This window comes from Phallusia mammillata, chromosome 6 (assembly GCF_965637545.1).
Source record: "Phallusia mammillata chromosome 6, kaPhaMamm4.hap1.1, whole genome shotgun sequence".
Taxonomy (NCBI): domain Eukaryota; kingdom Metazoa; phylum Chordata; class Ascidiacea; order Phlebobranchia; family Ascidiidae; genus Phallusia; species Phallusia mammillata.
This window is the reverse complement of record NC_137257.1, coordinates 26388208-26405848: the sequence shown is the minus strand read 5'-3', so window position 1 is coordinate 26405848 and position 17641 is coordinate 26388208. Positions and strand designations below refer to the sequence as shown.

Here is a 17641-nt window from a genome sequence, read left to right as displayed (position 1 = left end):
CAGAATTAAAGCACAAACAATTGCGTGTAGTAGTGTTGTTTATTTTCCCACCCTGTTTAAAACGTCGCTAATTAGACGTTAAAATGTTTTTGATCAAATCCACAAACCCGCAGTTTTATACGCGTGGTATCTGGTATGTACGGCATGTAGCACCACGAGGTGTACTATGTACATTCCGCGGGATGTTTTGCCTTAATTTCTTCCAATTCGGGCAGGAACTTTGCCGAATGGTCTGGCGCTCCTGACCCATATACAGACATAAAAAACCTTGATCGAGATTCGTCCCCTGGAGTGTACTGGGTTCGAACCCCGTAAAAAAATAAGAGTGAAAAAAATTCTGCCAATTCGCTGGCGCGCAATAATTGCCTGAAGCGCAATTTGCTTATTGCATCACGACGTTCTTGGTTCGTTTATGTTCACATTGCTTTGTGTCGAGTTTAATTTATTTGCTTATGTGACAAGCTCATCACTACATATTTTTAAGTTGCGATTCAAAAACACAATTTTCAGGTTTTGCCAGTTCAAATAGTTGGTGTCAGCTACTATAGTTAATAGCTACGTGTGGTTTAAGCCTATCCTTTTTTGTTTGCAACACTTCCTTGTTACGTTTTATTTTTCCTGACAAAAATATTAAGTTGGGCGCAGTAGACAAAATAAACAAGTGTGGATTGATGGCAACAAAATTGACAAAAAAATGTTAATATTTTTTTAAATGTTGAGACAATCTTTTTCAAAGACACAGGGGAGATCGTCATCTGTATGTGGAAAGTTTAGGAATAGTTTTTCATTCGAAAGAACAATTTAAAAATGTAATAAAAACCGTTACTTTTTTTTTATTAAAGTTACAAATATAAAGCATAGTGTTCTTTTTAAACGATAAAAAGTTTTGAAGCCAAAAACCGATGAAACGGAATAATGTTTGAACCTGTGTGAAAATAGCAACTTTTCGGCAAGGTCAAATTTGTTCATTCTCGTTTGAAAGAGTCTGCGAAGACAAAGGTCGAAAATAAATTGAGGTTGGTTTTGTTTCTTTAAATTCTAAAAATTAAAGAAGAAAAACGTCAAAAAATATCTACCTGAATATTTACACACATTACTACAACTTAAATTCACGTTTGACATAACCCAATTTAATTTAGTTTTATCAAATGCTTATCACAAACCTAAACTTTTCCGTTTTAAAGTGCACGTATTTATAACTTACACCAATCTATGTTTGACTCAGTCTGAAACCATAGGTATATCAATTAGCAATTTAAAACCGGACTATTATAATATTTATAATAAGTTAAATTTACCCATCCATTGCAACTTTATAAATCTGATATGCTGCCATATAGCTGCATCCTATTTGCTTGACTACTATTCACTTACCTTGAGTAAACTGAATTCTACTCCCAACCTAAAACTGACAATTGTATAATAGAGTTGTATTGTACAATTTACCGTCAACCCATCAAAATTTATATTAATACACATAAAAACACCCATTTTGTTTTCTAATCATTGATGACAAGAATTCTTGTTGCCCTTGTTCAATTTTGGGCCTACTTAAACAAAAATGGTGAAGATCAGACAATATTTAAAAATCTCACTTCAACCCACAATAAGGCTGAAAACACACTAAAATATTCCTTGTTATGTTATTTTTTACAGTATGTTAGCTTACCAAAGTTTTGACATCCATTAATGTATTTTAGTTTAACATGGATGTACAAAACCCAAGATAAGTTTTACTCAAAGTCAAATAATGAAATATTTTGTAAGTCATGCAATATAACAAGTAAATGTCCAGTTATGTTTGGTGTAAACTGTCTATTTACCTGGCACTTGTGTTGTTGATCTTTTTTCAAAAAAACTTTTGTTGCCACTACAAACGCAATTTTGTCCATGCTAAAAGTTCTTAGAGGGCTTAGGGGGACTAAACAAGGTAACATCTAAATGCGTAAACAGGGAAATAATTAAAAAGAGCTTGAACAGAAGCCAAGCAAGCCAAAGAGCAAACATGCTAAGAGAGAGTGGTTCGTAATGCATTGCCATAAAATGCGAAGCCTGTTATCAGAGGGGTGCAAAGATAGAAATTCATTAGAATTATATATGTTATATTAGGTACAGAAAACAGCACAGGGGGTGCCTAAACTGGCTGACAACAGCAGGGGGGTTGCCAACGATAAAAAGAATGAACTTCTATTAGCAACGAAAAACAAAACTGACTACAAAACGTTTTATATTTAGAAACATCTTAAACTGTAGATGATATTTTGATTTAAAATAGTGCAGTTATCACTTTTTTGCCGAAAATTTAATCATTTGATATTGGATTGTATTAGATCTGCTACCACGGTGGCCCAGCTAATGTTGGACAGATCAAACAACCAAGTGATTCATGCCAGTCATGTTGAATGATCACTGCACCCATAGATGACTGATTCTCTGACTACTTTCATCATGGATGGACTTCCAGCAACTGACAAGTAAGTTTTTGTGAGACTTAAAAGAAAGATGAGTTTATTTTGCTCGGTACAAGAAAACGTAGCAACACAATTGTACTAAAACAATCACCAAGTTGGTAATAGCTGTGCCACATTAAATCATTACTAAGTGCAAAAAAAGTGGAGGGCACAATTGGTGTATAGTGGCTGAATGTGCTGCAGCTACAAATTATTACCAAGCGTTATGACAGAAGCTTAAAAAAAACTGAGATGTAGCAGTGTGTAAACTCAACTTTAACAAAATGTTGGGGATAAAATGCTTTGTGAAACTGTACTCTGTATGTATTTGTCAAGTATATAATTATATTAAACACTAGTGATGCTCCATTTGGTAAAATTATTTATTTGTGTTTTTTTCTGTTGTGAAATTAACATTCAGATTTGTTGTTACAAAATTGAGCGATTGACTGAGAAAGCTGGGTACAACATTTTATTGGGGGAGTTTTCTTAATCACACTCTGTGGTAGATTTATCCTGCTTTGGGTAATAAATGTGCTTGGCTGCACCCCAATACTTGTAATTGATCTGTCCGACACCAGTCTTGTTGTCTGTTGTGTTTTATGATTTAAAATGACGTCTTATGCAGCAAAGTGCTTTTGTCTTTATGTAGCAAAGCAGGCCTAACTGTGAACGTAAAAGACCGAAATCTGGCCCAACTTGCAACTTTGGTACTTTCTATAGCTCATGGCTCATTACAGTAAAAAATGTTTCGGATTTGTACTTTTAAATTCGGACCTGCTTGTAAATATCCCAGGAGGTGGCGCCTCCCACTATGTGGGTGCTAGTGGTGGGGACCCATGAGTATCTGCAAATCAAGTTTACATAGAATTTTGGCTAAAATGGGACGCAATAAGCATAGGGAATATATAGTGTATTTGTGATGGCGAAATGTGTTAAGCCTCTAAGATTTGTGCTAGTTTTTTTTTTTTTTTTTCGTTTTCTGTTTAACGTTGGTTTGTTCCATATGTTTGGTCAAGAAAGGGTGCTGTAAACTGTAAACTTCCAATTTTTACTCATGTTAGTTAGTTATCCAAGTTGATCCTTCCAAAGTTTAACCCCGGATAACCAATCGGTATCCACAGGCCCCATAAACGTTAACTTTTAAAAAGGATGTACTTGCTTCAGTATGTCGTCCAGGAGTTTGTACTTTGTTGGTTGTTGTATTGTGAGGTATTTTAAATGATTGTATAAAATTCGAGTCTGATTAGCTGTCTCTCAACCAGGTTTCAAGTCACCACAGGGGGACACAAGCTGTGTTCCTGGGAGGCAACGGGTGTATGCTCACTATAAACTTCCAGCAAAAGCCATTGAGCCATTTTCTTTCATAATGCGCGGAGTGAAGTATGTGTTGCAAATTTCTCTTTTTCCTAATTTAATCGACTGTTTCTCACACTCTTTGTCTGTATTGAGGTTTTGTCATGAGTACAGTTTGTTGTTTACTTAATTTGACTTACCTTGTAGATTTAGGAAATAAACGTCATTTGCCATTACCTGTTGTGGTGTTTCGACAGTCAACTTATATTTCCTGGTTACAAAAGATTGTTTGAAGTTGGTGGTTTTAAAGTCTTTATTTTTGACAAAAAATATTCCCGGAAACAACACTTGAGTTATGTATAAATTAGGCAAAACATTGTAGTTGAACACAACAAACTGCATGAGACTAAAATTGTGTTAAAAGGTTTAACAGCCTTTCAGCTGGCCCACTGCAAGAGGCTATTATAGGTAAACAGTATATGGTTTTCAAAACAAAGTAACTAAATAACAGTTTGTTGTATATATCTTTGCTGCAAAATATCTTCGAAATTTGACAGTGTGTGTAATACTGTTCCATTAAATTTTTAACTGTTTTAAAACTGGATTTGGATAGCAATTTTAAAGTTAAAGCTTTAAGAGATAAAATTCCCAGAGAGTTGGAATTAACTTTTAGTGTTTTTTCATACTTTTGTAAAGGCAAACCAGTGGCACCACATCAACCCAAACATCACATCATGATGGGCATTGCTTTCTATGAAGTGTGCAGATCCAGAATAAAGAGATTACATCACTATGCCGGTAAGTCTAATGTTGACTAAAAAATTAAACTTAGACATTGCATGTGTACCAGGTTGTTAGTTTGTATGCCATTGACATAAATTGCTAATAGTTGTTTATATCACTGATTTGGTTAACTGTTCTAAAACATTGGTCTTTTACATTTTCTTAGTTTTATCCAATTTCAACTTTTAAATCGCCACTTGCTGAAATTTGAAAAAATGCAGATTAATTGTTTGTGTTCAAAATTATTATAAGGCGCACGATCAATTTATGAGGAAAAAAAGGATTTAAATTGCGCCTTATGGTCCGTAAAATACGTTAATGGGTTTTCCTAAGATTTTGATAAAAACAAATTGATTTATAATAGCGGTCGGCAAATTTTTAATGCGAATCCGGGTTTTCTCAAGTAATAACTATCCATGCCAACATTTTGTTTGTAACAGTGGTTTGATTTGAAAAGTTGTCAGAAAGTAGGCAGATTTATATGTGTAAGCTCAAACAAATGCAGATTGAGCATTTTTAACAGTTCAATTTATTTTCAAAGGTATATATTTAAATCTGAACTTCTTAATCACTTGGTTCCATAATTATTTGACTTGCATGCCAACTCTGGCTTGTCTGCTATTGGTTGCTAATATTTTTAGTTTATGCGGGTGATTTGAATATCCTGTGTGATTAATTGCTTTGTCTTAAAATATGTTTCCAAATGGTAATTTGGACTGTGTGTGTGAATAACTGTTCTTAAAGATTGATCTTTTACATTTTTTACGGGTTCCATTACCAGAAGAAATTTGACCCCAGATAACCAAGTAGTTTACCCACTTGCCCCCAAAGGGTGAAAAAATGTAAAAAAACAGCTGTACTTACGAAGTTACGAAGTATTTATATGACTTTTCGTGCTTTACAAAATAGTTTGAAGCATTTTGTAACTTTTAATTGGATTTATTTATTTTCAGCCTTTAAATTTTTATTTACTATTTTGTGTGTCCCAAGTACAAATCCTAACAAACGAAAATTCAGCATTCTTGCCTGTTTTCAGAATTTTTAGCTTGAATGTAAGATTTTATGACACTTAAGCTTGCGTTAAATGTAAAAAAAAATTGTGAGTTTTACGCGTGCATAGCTTTGTAGCACTAATATACAACAGTGATACATGTAAAGGGGGAAATTGCAATTGAATTTTGCAGAACACAAAGCACATTTTCCAACTTATTAAGTGGGTCTTCCAAGTTGCAGAAGACTTATAGTTGTGGTACAGCTACCTTTCATACATTTTAAGGTGAATATTATATCTCGTTATGTTAAAACCTGTTTTTAAGACTTCAAAGGAGTTGTTGAATAAACACTAATGGTAGTTTATGGTTTAAGTGTATCACAATATTGCCTGGACTTAATTTATACACAAAAGGTATCATTTGTGTTTAGTATTTGATTTAAACTGTGGAACTCTGTGCATTTACCTTGCTGATCGTAAAAAGTGTGTCAAAAATGTTCAAATTTGGAATGAAATGCAGACTGTTTTGGAATATGTTTTGGAATATGTTTTTGTGATGTTGATTGGTATGGTTTGTGTTTTAGCACTGTAGCCTATTGAACCCATCATAGGGTATATTTTCAAACAATGTCTAAATTGAATAAAATTCAGCTAGTTTGTATAATACACCATTGTTGTGTTATATTAGCCCCACCAGTTAGCTCATTGGCCCACTAAATACCCAAACTTTTATACAATGTTAGAATCTGGTGGAATTTAGACCAGTGGTTCTCAAACTTTTTTATTGTCGGGGCCAAATGGTATTTTTTTAAGTGTGTAGAGAGCCACAAAAAAAACGAAACCTTGAGAAAATCAATAAAGATTATTACTTTGAAAGCTAAAATAGCAATGTTTGGTGGTTTTCTGAGGTCTGGTGCGAGCCGCAAAATAAGTAGTTGGGAGCCGCATGCAGCCCCGAAAACCGAGTTTGAGAACCACTGATTTAGACTATATATATGTTATGTTGCTGTGGAGCATACGCGCTGATCGTGGGTATGCCAGGCATATTCCGACAAAAATCTCAGGAGCGCTGCTTACACGAGAATCAAATTTTTATTATTGGTTGTCACTACTTTACAGCTTAGGCATGTATGTGATCTTTCTTGCAATATTTTCTCAAACAAAAAAAATTGTAAACAAAAAACAGGGTAACAATGCATATGTAGACATGTCACCCCGGCCACCCCTAAATCGACGTCTATAATGGGTCTACTTTCCTTATGGGGTGCATCTTGATTTCACTCAGTTTTTTTTTTTTTTTCGGGTAAAGTTTGTCTATGCACTTTTGGCATGTAAAGGTTTGAAAGAAACTTTCACAGATGGTAGATATAGTCTATAGTCATGTAGGTGAGTCATCTGTTTGGTTTGCCATGAGCACCTCTGTAGGTGTCGATTGTTATGTTTCACCCTATAGCTTTACCAAGCCCCCTAATGTGGAAAAGCGTTTTAAACAGTGTCGGAAATAAATAATAATTAAAAATCAGCAGTTTTAGCACACCAGTCCCATATGGGTTATGAGGTTAGCTTGTACATTTTTAGTTTTGGCCAAGGTTTCATACCTTAGACGTGATTTAAACTCGATAAACGGTATTTCGCTTTGTTCTATGTCAGGCAAAATGTTGTTGCTTAACAAACAAATAATGTTCATTGAACAGTAAATAATTCCCTGAAGGGGACACATATTGATTTTACTCAAATTGTTTTGTTCTGTTTCTTTTTTTTTTCTTTCATTTTTCTTCTCCCAAAGTTTGTCCGACTCGTTTTTCCATAAAATGTTTGATGGATTTGGCTGAAATTTACACAGATGGTAGATGTAGTCATGTAGATGTGCATCCCAATTTGTTTTTGTTGATAAACCCAGTATTTACCCTGTTAGCCCCCTAAAATGGTTGTTTTTTACCCAAAGTTTGTCCGACTCGTTTTTCTATCAAATGTTTGATGGATTGGGTGAAATTTGCACAGATGGTAGAGATATTTATGTAGATGTGCATACCACTTTGTTTTTGTTGATAACCCCAGTATTTACCCCGCTAGCCCCCTAAAATGGTTTTTTCCCCAAAGTTTGTCCGACTCATTTGGCCATCAAATGTTTGATGGATTTGGCTAAAATTTACACAGAAGGTAGATATAGTTATGTAGATGTGCATCCCACTTTGTTTTTGTTGATAACCCTAGTATTTATCCCGCTAGCCCCCTAAAATGGGTGTTTTTTACCCAAAGTATATCTGGCTTGTTTTTCCATCAAATGTTTGATGAATTTTGCTGAAATTTACACAGATGGTAGATGTAGTTATGTAGATGTGCATCCCACTTTGTTTTTGTTGATAACCCCAGTATTTACCCTGCTAGCCCCCTAAAATAGGTATTTTCCCGCGAAGTTGGTCCGACTTGTTTTTCTATCAAATGTTTGATGGATTTGGCTGAAATTTACAGAGATGGTAGATGTAGTTATGTAAATGTGCATCCCACTTTGTTTTGTTGATAACCCCAGTATTTACCCCGCTAGTCCCCTAAAATGGTATTTTCCCCCGAAGTTTGTCTGACTCGTTTTTCCATTAAATGCTTGATGGATGTGGCTGAAACTTATACAGATGGTAGAGGTAGTTATGTAGATGTGCATTCCACTTTGTTTTTGTTGATAACCCCAGTATTTACCCCGCTAGCCCCCTAAAATGGGTATTTTCCCCCGAAGTTTGTCTGGCTCGTTTTTCTATCAAATGCTTGATGGATGTGGCTGAAACTTATACAGATGGTAGATATAGTTACGTAGATGTGCATCCCACTTTGTTTGTCCGGATAACCCTAGTATTTACCCCGCTAGCTCCCCAAAAGGGGTGAGTTTGTAAACAATGTCAGAATTGGCTAAAATTTGGATAGCTTGTAAAGTATGCCAATTATCGTTATTGCGCCATTGCAGTTCGGGGGTTGTTAACAGCCCTTTGACGTCAGAAACATTGACAGTTGTTGCTCAAAACACCTCTAGTAGTTGAAATTTTAAACTTTGGCAGATTGGACTGAAATTTTGCAGTACTATTGATTGAGTCATTGTGGTTTCCTACTTTTAAGTTTGTGTGTGTTGAACCTCAATTAGTTATCCTACTAGCCCCCTAAAATGAGTTTTTTAATTTAAATACTTTGTACTCCATATAACATATTTAAATATGCACAGCACCAATCACTGTGTTTGTCTTCACAATACCAAACTTACTCATTGTTATCTATTGAATTGCATTATTTTCGACTTTGCATGTGTGGGGACCCATGAGTTTTTGCCTTCAGAAACAACCAAGGTTATAAAAGACGATGGCTAATGTGGGACCCAATACAAAATAAGCATAGGAAATATATTTATGTTTTAAAATAGATCATAGTGTATGTGCAAGGGCAATATGTGCTAAGCCACCCTTCTAGTTTCAAAAAGCTTCTTATTTGATAATAAATTATATGTTTTTCATTTGCTAATAATGTGGCAGGCAATGGAAAATTGCCTCTGCATGTTGGATGCTCACCAGTTACCCAAATAACAATCTGGTGTTGCATGAATTACCAAGATGTTTTATGCTACATTACTAGTGAATACCCATACAACACAACTAAAAAGAAAAAAAAAGATCTGTATCAAATGTGCATATCTTGCACACTTCAATGTGGCTTTGGGGGTTAAGGACAAGCAATGGGCTCCACTTACCTAATATTAATTGGAATATTGCAGAAATGGACAAAAACAGTAAAAAGGGACTGAAATTATTAGAAAGAGTACATAACTAGGTTATTAAGCAGTCTGAAGAATTTGGTACGAAAATGAGTATAAAGCTACACTTGCCCTAAAACGTAGGGAATATAAATGATGAGAATTAAGCTGAAAGGTTCTAACAGGATATCAGTAAAACAAAATGTGTCAGGGAAGAGGGAATAATGTGATCCTGGCTAACTGCTGTTGGTCAATTAAACGGGCGATATTGCTGCCAGTCATTTCCGAAAGTTACTAAAGTACATGTGTAGGCCTATACTTGATACACCTGACAACTTACAAATTTGAAACCTTTTTTTGTTTTTTGTGTTGAATTTTGTTTGTTAGGAGTGTCCACCTGTTACATTTAAAATTAAATTCGAAAAAAATTGCAGACTGCATAAAAGATTTCGCATGTTGTGGTGTATGTTGTGAAGGTTTACTGTAAAATGTATTGGTTGATTGGTTTGTTGTTGGTCTTGCTGCAATGTATAGCAGTGTTAAGATCCTAGAATGGTTTTACAAAATGTCCATGTGTTTTTAGTTTTCCACGCACAATATATGACTTTGGTATAAGTAGAAGCTATCCAAGTATATATACTGATCAGCACTGTGGTTGAATAAGATAATAAAATACATGTCAAGTGAAAAGGTATTTGGTGTTTACTACACGTCAACATAAACATATTGCAAAATACAGTATTAATGATTTGTTGAATCTCTATTAGAACATGGCTTCTGATGGTGTTTTTGTCTGTATTTTTTTGCTGGTGGGCCCAATGGTTACTGCTACTCAAATAGTTTTGTCAAAGGTCCAGATACAAAAGGTAAAAATTAACGAGGTTAAATTAGTTGTTAGTAATGCAAATGCACATGGCTTCGTCAATTTTTGTTGTAGCTAATGGGGAGAATCGTGGTCTAAGGTGAACACATATGTTCAAGCTGAAAGTTTTTGTCAGGAAAGAAAAAGCTTAAAATAGGCACTAAACGTGAATTTACACCTTGCGTATATTGGTACAACAACATACAAAACACATTTTATCTAGTTTTTAAAGGAGTACTTTGAGTGGCAGTGTTTCAAAATTATTTTAGTAGACCACAGATAAAATTGTGCACAAACAATTGCTGTTTTGTTAATGGTGCTGTGGAATAATTGGACCGTTGTTTCGTCACAATTGCAGTCTGGCCTTACACAAGATTTTGGAAATACTGTATTTTGGGCTACTCGGAGTCCCATGAGAAATCGCTATACAGGCCCAAGTAGAAGTATTCCTGCTACAAAGCATTGATCAAGTATTAACACACAATATAGTGTATGTAGGTGTAATCAAATGACCACTGACGTCCACTCTCAACGCCCCAAAGGCCTGGATAGGACCGCGGTCCGCTATTTGAGTAGCCCTGCTCTTTAATATGTGTACACTGTACAGTTAGACGCTAACAAAAAAGTTGCAAGGGATTGATTTACTGGTTTACAATTGTAGTGGTTTAATGGATAGGCTCAGATCCTCAACCCAACGCATGGACAGACATCTTACTTGGCATTCTATATGGTTATTAAAGAAATTACTGTATTTTATGGACCATAAGGCGCAATTTAAATCCTTTTTTTCCGTATAAATTGATCGTGCGCCTTACAAGTCGGTGCGCCTAATGTATGGATCAAGTAGTGCTTTATTGCCTGCACTCAAAACCGGTACGATACTATTATTATAATAATGAGCTTTATACGGTAACTCATACTCCTGAAAATACGTTGCATTCTATAGCCCGGTGCGCCTTATGTATGAACAAAAACTAATCAAAGCAATTTATTGACAGTGTGCCTTATAATCGGGTGCGCTTTATGGTCCGTAAAATACGGTAGCTGTTTTTACATAGCAATACCATTCTGATATCATGTCTATTTTTAGCTAGATGCTTAAGGTTTCATATTTTATTGTTAAAAACTTGTTAAGCGATAGTTAGGTTTTGTATAAGTCTGGCAAAGCATGTTTAATGAGCAGAAAGGTTATCGATAAACTGGATGTGTCCAAAATCCTTACTAAGTAGTCAACAATGGTTTTTGTCAGCTTTGCTGCTGCACAATTCTTACAATAAGACCAAAATGCTAAAGACTAAATATATTGGAGAATTGGGAGTTATTTAGTTTTTATTGCTTGGTGTATAACATTTGAGTGATGGAAAGAATATGGAGGTTTAAATTTGGCCTGATGCTTTCGACTAATTTGTGCTTCAAAGTTTGAAATTATTTGCACTCTTTTTATACCATCACGAATTCGTACAAATACATGTGTGGGGATCCATTTATTTGCTTTAAAAAACGATCATGTTAGTTGGTGTATATAGTAAAGCGTTAAATAGGATATATATACAATATACAGATGGAAACATATAAAAAAGCCAGACCCCCCCCCTTCAAAATGTTGTGCGTAAATGAAATAGGCCCAAATCGTTTCCGTTTACCACTGATAACAGGGAATCGTTATCTAAAAGCTCTTGAGGCTTCAATCTCTTGTATTCGCTTGTTATCTCATCGCCAATTGTGACGTAACAATGGTTTAATAAGGAGTTTTATGAGCTAACAATTGGAAAGTTATGTTCCGGCTAGGACGCTGGTTGTAATTTCTTGGTTGGTGTTAACTGCACTAAATGCAACATATCAAACTTTTTTTGCATTTGAACAATGTAAAATGAGTAAAAAATGGGTAAAAGCGTTCAATGTTGTGTTGTTTTGACCCGCCAAACACATAATAGTTTGTCACAAACATTAGATCGATGATAATCGAGTTATGTTATTAGGGTACACGGAATTTGTGACTTGTCACAATTTATGCCTTCTGCAGTTACCAACTTTAGTGCATTCGTGACATTGCGCAACTTAGCAGTAGCATTATCGCTTTAGAAAGGCGTTCAGTCCTTGAGAATCTGTTCCTCGTTTTTTAAGCAACGATTTTGATTACCTGACGCTTATCTTGCAGCGGCAGTTTTACTGAGTAAGCTAGATAGCAGCGGCGAAATCAGGAAACTACAAAGCTGTCGCGAAAATTGTTTGTTCTTTCTGTCAATTGGACTTAGTGGCAGTTTGACGTGTGAATTACGTATTCAGCCTCGTCCGGTCTAGCATATTTGTGTGGGAAATTTTCCAAACAGATTTAATGACGTCATTAGGGAAATTCCCAAAATAAAATGTTGGACCTCCTCCTTTAAAAATTTCTGGATACGCCCCTGCTTATAAATGTTGCTGATTAAATATGATGTACTATATTGTGTTTTTTTAACTGTTTTGAAAACTAAAGAAAGTCATATTTCTAGTACAACAATTATTGAACTTTAAAAAAACTCTCAAATGTAGTTTGTAGCAATAATAGGCACATTATTTAAGTCAATTAATTATGGGGCTGTTTTTTTAGATACACCATCTTCCATATGGATAGATTTACTACCAACTGACAATAAGTAAGTTTTTATGTTACTTGAACATGTGATAATAATATACAGAGTACAGTATATTGTGTGAGAAATTATGTGTATAACTCCAGTGTTCCTGTGTATTGCCAGCTGTCTTAGAAAATATTAGTGATTTAATAAACACCAAAAAAAAGTGAATTGAAATCTGTGTAACAATAAGAAAATATATACATATATATATAAATATTGATTTTACTCGAATTTGTTTTTTTGTTTTTTTCTGTTTTTTTTTCTTCCCAAAGTTTGTCGGACCCGTTTTTCCATCAAATGTTTGATGGATTTGGCTGAAATTTACACAGATGGTAGATATAGGTATGTAGATAAGCATCCCACTTTGTTTTTGTTGATAACCCCAGTATTTACCCCGCTAGCCCCCTAAAATGGGTTATTTTCTTGCCAAAGTTTTTCCGACTCGTTTTTCCATCAAATATTTGATAGATTTGAATGAAATTTACACAGAAGGTATATATAGGTATGTAGATGTGCATCCCACTTTGTTTTTGTTGATTACCCCCAGTAGTCGAAAATTTAAACATTGGCAGATTTGGCTGAAATTTTGCAGTACTGTTGATTGAGTCATTGAGGCTTCATATTTTTTTAGTTTAGTGTCAAACCCCATTAGTAACCCCACTAGCCCCCTAAAATGGGTAACCTTATAAAACAGTGTCGGAATTGGCTAAAATTTGGGTAGCATGTGGACCATGGTTATCTTTTGAAATGCAGTATTTTTAACTTTACATGTGTGGGTACCCATGAATTTTTGCCTGCAGAAACAACTAAGGTTGTAAAAGACGATGGCTAATATGGGACCCAATACAAAATAAGCATAGGAAATATATTTATGTTTTAAAATAGGTTATAGTGTAAATGCAACAACAAAATGTGCTAAGCCACCCTTCTAGTTTTAAGAAGTTTGTGTATTAGCTGATAAAGAGCAGTTTTACATGTTTGATTAGTTGTTTTCTCTGCCCCTGAAACAAATATTATTTAAAAATTGTCACACTTTTGTGAGTAATATTAGAAATATTGCATTTAAAAAGATTCAGACTTGATTTGATATTCTGTCTGGAAATCTTTTGCTGTTTATTTATGAATATTTTTACCACAAGTATGTTTCATTAACAAAAACTTATTTTTCGCAGAACTCGCAGAGAAGGTCATCGGACAATCAGTTTCATTTCAACAGTGTCTTGTCGAGCGATTTTTTGTTGTTGTAATCGTTATGTAGTAGTCTCCAATAATTGTATAGTGAGCCTGAGAATGTCTGCTCTTCCGCCTGCTTGTGTAATGGTGGTTGGGATGTGCTTGGCTGATGTTGTTGGTTGTGGCTGGTTTGCCTCAATCACGCATCGAGTATGGCTGTCTGAATTGTTGCAGTTTGTGTTTCGATGCCAGATAGGCGACTGGGTGGTGGGATAGCAACTGGTTCGCAACGGGGTTCGGATTGTTCCCGTTTTAAACCGGTGTGTGTATCAGCTGCTCACGCGGCTGTACACTGCAGTTATTTGTTCCTGCTCATCGGTAGGGGTACTTAGCTAGTAGGAATGCTTACCTCGCTAGTTCATGTATTTACCATTCGGGCCCTGTTTACTGGTATAGGTGGGCAGCTGCCTGTGGGCTGTGCACCGCCGCTAGACATCTCCCCCTCAAATTGATGGCACTGTATTGTTGTGATTCGGGTTTGATGCCAGTATTGATGCTTCTCAGTTAAGGCCTTGTAAAAGATGTTTGTCTGCGGACTTCTCTTTCTCGGCTGGCGCTGGTCTGTGGCACTTCTTTACTGGCTGACTGGAGGATGTATGTTTTGTTGCGGTCTGTGTTGCCTGATGTCATTAGTGTTGTAGGGCAGAGCTTGGCTGAATATTTTAGGCTAGAGCGATGACCCTGCAGCATTTAGTGATGATTGCATGGTTCGCCAAGTCTGTTGGTATGGTGCTAGTCTGGAGCGGCTCAGGGAAGGTTACCAAAATATGTGACTTTGTCACAGTTGGAGCTGGAACTGGGTTATATCCTTGCTAGCTGACTGTTGTAAGAATCAATTAGGCTTTTTTTGTCTGGTGTCAGTCTGGAGCTTCTTGGCAGATGTTGTCTGAGACCCTAACCTGGTCACTTTTTAAGATGGCTGATGCTGGTTGCAAAGGACTGTCTGCCTGTTGCATGTCATGTTATTTTCGGTCTGGTATGCCGGATGTTGGCTGGGGGCAGCCTGGTGGAGGGAAGCTGAAAGACTGGGTCCACTGTCAACCGTAAGGGGTGGGTCCACGTTCGGCCAACTGAAGCGGGGCTGTCATCTGGTTCTCAGATGGCATTGAATTGGATATGTCATGTGTCTTTGCTGTCCTCTATTAGGCTAACTGTATATGTGGATTCAACTTAGGCAGATTAAGATAAAACTTTCTTTAATTCTAATATAGATACGGTGTTGCATTTCAGGTGTGTTTATTCTGCCAAAGTTTGTTTTGTGAATTGTTGATATAGTGGTGTTGTATGACTACGTTGGTATATGTGCCTGTGGTGTTGCAGTGGTTTATATGGTTATGTTATATATTAAAGCTACGTTATAACAACTATTTAAGTGACATGTCGTATGCTGCCTGAGACCTGACTGCATGCCTGTCTAGAGCCTGTGTTGTATTGTTGAGATTGGATTTGATATGTCTAATTTAAGCTTGGGACATCTTGGTCAATGTTGTTTGAATGCAATTTCAGCCGACTGAGACCAGGTTGCCTTTGCTTAAAGTGGGTATTGAATTGTTGTTAATATCGAGTCTGGGTGCTTGGTGCTTTGGCCGATGTTGGCTGGATCAAGCAGCCAACTGAAGCTGGGCTGTCTGCTGTAGACATTACACTGTTGGGTGGGACTGATGTTTGAATGAAGTCTTCCATGCCAAAGCATCACCTGTAACAAGTGAGTTGTAGAAACAAAAACATTAAGATGTTTCATCTCTAAATAAATAATGCATGGTCACCATTGTATAGAAAAATCTAACAAACAAATAAAACTGTTTTTTTTACACTATTTGTCAGAATTTTAATTTGTAATGAACTGTTTTTAGTGTTTTCAGTTTCATCCTATAACACCAAGTTGTTTTTTGCTAACAAACTTTTCAAGTACCACTGTCAATTTAACATTAAAACACAGTGATGTTAAAATATGTCAAAACAAATTTTGCTGCTATACATTGTTTAATCAACTGCTTATTATAATCTACTACATATACAGTGACAATATTAATAATTTGCAATTCATGTTTTTCAGACTTGTTGCACGGTGAACAACCTACTCCTTCCAATTGTATTGTTGTGTTGTGTTTATTGTTTTTCGTTTCGCAATGCTTGGTGTCATTAGGTAGCTGACTTAAATTCTGAATCAGGCAGGTTTACAATCAGGAGTTTCCCCCTACCCCATATAGATTAAGCAGTGCTTCACCCCCTTTCCAGGTGTCCCCTGCATCCTATACCTACTTTAACTTAGATTAAGCAGTGCTTCACCCACCTTTCCGGGTGTTCTCTGCATCCTATACCTACTTTAAGTTAGATTAAGCAGTGCTTCACCCACCTTTCCGGGTGTTCTCTGCATCCTATACCTACTTTAACTTAGATTAAGCAGTGCTTCACCCACCTTTCCAGGTGTCCTCTGCATCCTATACCTACTTTAAGTTAGATTAGGCAGTGCTTCACCCACTTTTCCGGGTGTACTCTGCATCCTATACCTACTTTAAGTTAGATTAAGCAGTGCTTCACCCACTTTTCCAGGTGTTCTCTGCATCCTATACCTACTTTAAGTTAGATTAAGCAGTGCTTCACCCACTTTTCCAGGTGTCCCCTGCATCCTATACCTACTATAACTTAGATTAAGCAGTGCTTCACCCACCTTTCCGGGTGTTCTCTGCATCCTATACCTACTTTAAGTTAGATTAAGCAGTGCTTCACCCACCTTTCCGGGTGTTCTCTGCATCCTATACCTACTTTAAGTTAGATTAAGCAGTGCTTCACCCTTCTTTCCGGGTGTCCCCTGCATCCTATACCTACTTTAAGTTAGATTAGGCAGTGCTTCACCCACCTTTCCAGGTGTCCCCTGCATCCTATACCTAATTTAACTTAGATTAGGCAGTGCTTCACCCACCTTTCCGGGTGTCCTCTGCATCCTATACCTACTTTAAGTTAGATTAGGCAGTGCTTCACCCACCTTTCCGGGTGTCCTCTGCATCCTATACCTACTTTAAGTTAGATTAGGCAGTGCTTCACCCACCTTTCCGGGTGTCCTCTGCATCCTATACCTACTTTAAGTTAGATTAGGCAGTGCTTCACCCACCTTTCCGGGTGTCCTCTGCATCCTATACCTACTTTAAGTTAGATTAGGCAGTGCTTCACCCACCTTTCCAGGTGTCCCCTGCATCCTATACCTACTTTAACTTAGATTAGGCAGTGCTTCACCCCCTTTCCAGGTGTCCCCTGCATCCTATACCTACTTTAAGTTAGATTAGGCAGTGCTTCACCCACCTTTCCGGGTGGTCTCTGCATCCTATACCTACTTTAAGTTAGATTAAGCAGTGCTTCACCCACCTTTCTGGGTGTCCTCTGCATCCTATACCTACTTTAAGTTAGATTAGGCAGTGCTTCACCCACCTTTCTGGGTGTCCTCTGCATCCTATACCCACTTTCACTTAGATTAAGCAGTGTTTTACATCCTATACTAACTTAGATTTGGCAGTGCTTCACCCACCATTACGGGTGTCCTCTGCATCCTATACCTACTTTAACTTAGATTAGGCAGTGCTTCACCCACCTTTCCGGGTGTTTCTGCATCCTATACCTATTCAACTTAGATTAGGCAGTGCTTCACCCACCATTCCGGGTGTTCTCTGCAAAAGTTAATTC

General features: G+C 36.6%; 1 protein-coding gene across 1 annotated transcript; it reads left to right on the top strand.

Moving 5' to 3' along the window:
- Positions 1-954: 954 nt before the first annotated feature.
- LOC145234645 (uncharacterized) lies at positions 955-14218 on the top strand. The gene is made up of 5 exons (XM_080099359.1): positions 955-1016; positions 2331-2474; positions 4443-4544; positions 12703-12748; positions 13903-14218. The coding sequence occupies exons 2-5, from the start codon at positions 2453-2455 to the stop codon at positions 14177-14179; spliced, it is 447 nt and encodes a 148-aa protein (XP_079955485.1). The 5' UTR covers positions 955-1016; positions 2331-2452; the 3' UTR covers positions 14180-14218.
- Positions 14219-17641: the final 3423 nt, after the last annotated feature.

Excerpts from the sequence above, each read along its gene's own strand:
- LOC145234645 (XM_080099359.1), top strand. The coding sequence starts at position 2,453 with ATGGACTTCCAGCAACTGACAA. Across the intron at positions 2,475-4,442 it reads GGACTTCCAGCAACTGACAA|GCAAACCAGTGGCACCACAT; the intron begins GTAAGTTTTTGT and ends ACTTTTGTAAAG. Across the intron at positions 12,749-13,902 it reads TTACTACCAACTGACAATAA|AACTCGCAGAGAAGGTCATC; the intron begins GTAAGTTTTTAT and ends TATTTTTCGCAG.